General features: G+C 53.8%; 1 protein-coding gene across 1 annotated transcript in view; it reads left to right on the top strand.

Moving 5' to 3' along the window:
* Nucleotides 1-589: 589 nt before the first annotated feature.
* The window catches only part of LOC106815037 (protocadherin-9-like), a 6109-nt gene continuing 1851 nt past the window's right edge, over nt 590-4847 (top strand). Inside the window, 4 exon segments of the mRNA XM_014819463.1 lie at nt 590-1423; nt 1426-2754; nt 3200-3421; nt 3842-4028. Coding sequence (XP_014674949.1) covers nt 590-1423; nt 1426-2754; nt 3200-3421; nt 3842-4028 — 2572 coding nt within the window.

The following is a 4847-nucleotide window of genomic DNA, read 5'->3' as shown; positions in this document are numbered from 1 at the left end:
TTCTCCAAACCTCTCCTCCAATCTCCCCTGCGGCGTGACCGTCATGGCGCCCCCGTGTTACAGCACGGTATCAAACACGACCCTCTCTCCCTCTCTCCTTCCCTCACACCACCACAGCCGTGTTTGAACACGGCGTTCTCTCTCACTCTCTCCCTCTCCCTCTCCCCTTCTCTCTCTCTCTCTCACTCTCGCCCTCTCGCCCTCTCTCCCTCTCTCCCTCTCTCCGTCTCTATCTCCTTCCCTCACAGCGTTACAGCCGTGTTTGAACACGGCGTTCTCTCTCCCTCTCTCCCTTTCCCCTTCTCTCTCTCTCACTCTCGCCCTCTCTCCCTTTCTCCTTCTCTCCTTCTCTCCGTCTCCCTCTCTCTCTCACGCTCGCCCTCTCTCCCTCTCTCCGTCTCTCTCTCCTTCCCTCACAGCGTTTAAGCCGTGTTTAAACACGACTTTCTCTCTCCCTCTTTCACTCTCCCTCTCTCACTCTCCCTCTAGCCATTTCTCCCTCTCCCCCTCTCCCCCTCTCTCACTCTCTCCTTCCCTTACAGCACCACAGCCATGTTTAAACACGACCTTATCTCTCCCTCCCCCACAGATGACCGTCATCGCCAGAGACCACGGCCGACCTCCCAAGTCCGGTCTGCTCGTCATTCACATCAAGCTGGTCGACTCGAACGACAACGCGCCGAAGTTCGAGCAGGCCAACTACGAGATCAACGTCGTCGAGAACATCGCTCCGGGAACGACGATCTTACGCGTCACAGCCGACGACTCCGACGACGGCGACAACGGTCGGCTCACCTACTCGCTGTCGGCGCGCAATAACGCGCAGGTTGCCGACACGTTCGCGATCGAGGCGGCGACGGACGAGCTGTACGTGACGGGAGTGATCGACTACGAACGGTCGGCGACGTACTATGTCTACGTGCAGGCGACCGACCTGGGCGAGATGCCGCTAGCTGGGGTCAGTCTCGTGACGATCCACGTCATCGACATCAACGACAACCGGCCCGTCATCAACGTCAATCTGCTGTCGGCTGAGGACGAACACGCGCGGGTTTCCGAGCGCGCCCCCGTCGGGTCATTCGTCGCCAAGGTGTCAATCATCGACGCCAACAGCGGAGAGAACGGGCGAGCGACGGGCGAGATCCTGCCGCCAGGTAACGCGTACTTCGTCATGAAGCCACTGTTTATCAACGAGTACATGCTCGTTACGTCGCGACTTCTCGATCGCGAACAGATCTCCGATTTCAACCTGACGATCAGAGTCGAAGATAAAGGCGTGCAGGCGCTTGGCGCCACCGCCGTACTCCGGGTAGAAGTACTCGACGAGAACGACAACCCGCCGCACTTCAACCAGTCGCTGTACGTCGCGAGATTCGCGAGAACAACCTCATCGGCGGGTTCCTGCAGCAGCTGGCCGCTACCGACCGCGACGCGGGCGACAACGCTCGCATCGTCTACTCCGTACAGCCGCCGCACGACAACGTGTTCCACGTGAATCCGAACACGGGCGTGATGACGGCGCGAAAGCAGTTCGACCGTGAAGAGACGCCGTCGATCGACGTCACCGTCATGGCGTCCGACCGCGGCCAGCCGCCGCTCAGCGCGTCGACGATCGTCAGGGTCGTCTTCAAGGACGAAAACGACAACTCGCCGCTGTTCGATAAGCACTCGTATCGGTTTGTTATCAACGAGAACCAGCCTGTGTCGAGTTTGATCGGAAACGTGCTGGTGACGGACCGCGACGCCGGCGACAACGCCGACGTCGTCTACTCGCTCGGCAGCCTCGTTTCGGAGTTCAGCGTCGATCCGAAGACGGGCGGGATTTACACGAACCGGAAGCTAGACCGCGAGAAGGTGCACACGTTCCGCTTCGTTGTCGTGGCGACGAACGCCGACGCCGAAGATCGCTACGACGAGGCGAACGTGACGGTGGTCGTCGACGACACGAACGACAACATGCCGACGATCACGTTCCCGTCCGGCAGCGACAACGTCGTCTTCCTACCAGAGTCGACGACGGCCGGCGCCTTTGTCTGCACCGTCGTCGCATTCGACGAGGACCGCGGCGCCAACGATAAACTCGACTACGACATCATGGACGGAAACGGCGCCGGTCTGTTCGGGATCGACCGGAAGTCCGGCGACCTGACAATCGCGTCGATGCTGAAGCCGGAGTGGGTCGGCCTTCACAAACTCATTCTCAAGGTCAGCGACCGAGGTCATCCGCAGAACGTCGCCATGGCGGCGCTCAACGTCATCATCCATCCGAACAACATGACGGCCAACGAGACGCTGATGTACCTACTTGGCGACCACGTCGGCGACGACGACGGCGCGACGACGACGACGTCCTCCTTCCTGTCGTCGCACTTCACGCTCATCATCGCCATATCGGCGCTGTCGGCGCTGCTGCTGTTCGCGCTCGTCGCACTCGTCGTCATGTACCGACGCAAGAGTGGAGATAACCACGCCTACAACGTTCGCACCGAGGCGCAGCGCATAGTCGCCGGCATCAAACGTCGGCTGCCGTCGACGGACACCGACTGCGAAGCCGAACAGTGTCCGGCGAAAGCCGACGACGACGGCCCGCCGGAGAGCTGCCGCGACGTCGACGAGCAGAGCATGCGCAGTGGGTGCAGTCACTGCGAGAAGGGAGGATGCGTCGAGCAGCAGAGATGCGAGTCGAACATGACGGGGAATTTTAGCTGGGTGTTCTGCTCCCGAGGTCCGTCGAGGGATAGCAGCGCCACCACCGTAAGTGCTGCACTTATATATAATTATACCCACTATCCTTCTATCTGCTAGTATAACCATAGAAATATATAGAGACACTAGAGAGACAATATAGAGAGTCTAACTATAATATTATTTCTGTGAGTAAAATATACCCTAGCGAATGTAGAGCCGAGTGTACATTATGATTGAAGGGGAATCCACCTGGGTAAATCCGTTTTCATTTTCATTCGCGTGCGCTCGCTTTCGTGACTGGAGAAAACACGACGGCGACGACGATGGGCACATTATTATTACCGATCGAAAAGAAACGCAAAAAAATAATAATAAACGTAAAAAATATACGTCACGGCGGATAACGAGAATAAATGTCATCCTTGGTCGTGATTTACGCACGCACGCACGCGGTGACGTGGCTGTAACGGCGGGGGACTGAAGTATACTCTCTCGCATTGTCCGCGTGTAGAGTCCGCATGGAGCGTGCGGTGGCGGTGCTGGTGGAGGAGGAGGAGGAGGAGGAGGAGGAGGAGGGGGAGGAGGACTGATGGCGCCGCCGCAGCGACAGAGAGCCGAGAACAACTACGTGGAGCATCCATCGCTTCCAGCACGCGCAGAGAACGCGTACGGCGAGCAGCCATCGCTACCTAGCAGACGCGCACAGAACGCTCGCCTTCTGCCCCCTAGTCAGGTAACTATGCGCCTCCCTAACTATCTCCGCTCTAAGGAATCGAGGAAACTCTCAGAAATCGAGGAAAATAAGGAACTTTCCGCCTCAAAGCATTGGTTATTTCACTTATAACCTCTGCCGATAAAAATTATCCTTTCGCCGATGACTGCATCTCATATATTTTCGTTAGGTAATCGGCCTTTCCTAGCCTCAGCTAGTCAGGTAGCTATGCGTCCCAAGGAATCGCATACTACATCGCCTAAAACAGGAAAAAACATACATACATTTAATATATTTTGACGTTAGGTAATCGCCCTTTAGCGACGCCGAGTAAAAATCTAATAATAATTTCTCCTTTAAATATAGATCGATATTTCGATCAAACGTCGTCTGCTCATAAACAATGAGTTATTAGCAACGCACTTGTTTCCCTCCCTGCAGGCGCAGCTCTCTGGTTACAGTGACCACCATGGTGCTAACAGCGCCACCTCGATGGACACGGGCTACGCGGAGAGCGTGGCGGACGCGTCCAGCGATAACACGGTGCCGCCACAGATGGCGTCACTGTCGTCCGGGTACATACCCGTGGCAACAGAGTACACGTCGAGCGAGAGCGACCCGAGTGAAGGTAATTTGAGGTAACTATTGATTATTTGTGTTGTTACTAACTCAGAAAACAATGTCAGAAACCAATGTTACATGTTAGAACCGCACGCTGCATGTATATATATATATATATATATATATATATATATATATATATATATATATATATATATATATATATATATATATATATATATATATATATATATATGCATACATGTGCATAGCTCTGTGTATTGACGTCGTACGCAATTATTGCTGACAGACAGGTTGGCTGCGGCAGAGAGCGGCTCGCTGTTGTTATGTTGTTGAGTTATTATATATTGCGTGTGCCTACTATATCGTCTGCGTGCTGTGGTATTTATTACTGTAGAGTAGAATATACATGTTGTCAATTATCTTCTTAAATAACCTGCCGATGCGAAAAGACATCCTTCTTACATATCTGAGGCTGCAGTGCCGTGTAATTTTCTCTTTCATCCACCCTTGCGTCCAACATTGCGTGTGCGTGCGTTCGTGTGTTCACCTATGTGCAACTCTGTCTGCGCCTATGGCCCGGGCGAATCTTTTAGCCAGTTTTCTTCCGTCTCTTTCATGCAACACACTAACAACTGTATAGGTGTAGCAAAGCGCACAGGACGGTGAGTGTCGCATGCCGTCTCTATTGGAACCTATTTAGTGATTATTTTATTTCCTCCTGTATTAACAACTCCTCCGTGTGCGTGCGTTTTAACACATTTTGTTGTTAATGTTTCATCTACGCATGACACCTGCGTCGCTTTCAGATGAGAGATAAAGAGAGAGCGAGAGAGAGCGAGAGAGAGAGAGAGAGAGAGAGAGA

Source organism: Priapulus caudatus, unplaced genomic scaffold (assembly GCF_000485595.1).
Source record: "Priapulus caudatus unplaced genomic scaffold, Priapulus_caudatus-5.0.1 Scaffold1026, whole genome shotgun sequence".
NCBI lineage: Eukaryota > Metazoa > Priapulida > Priapulimorpha > Priapulimorphida > Priapulidae > Priapulus > Priapulus caudatus.
Note: the sequence above shows the minus strand (reverse complement) of the source record. Positions and strands in the feature narration are given on the sequence as shown.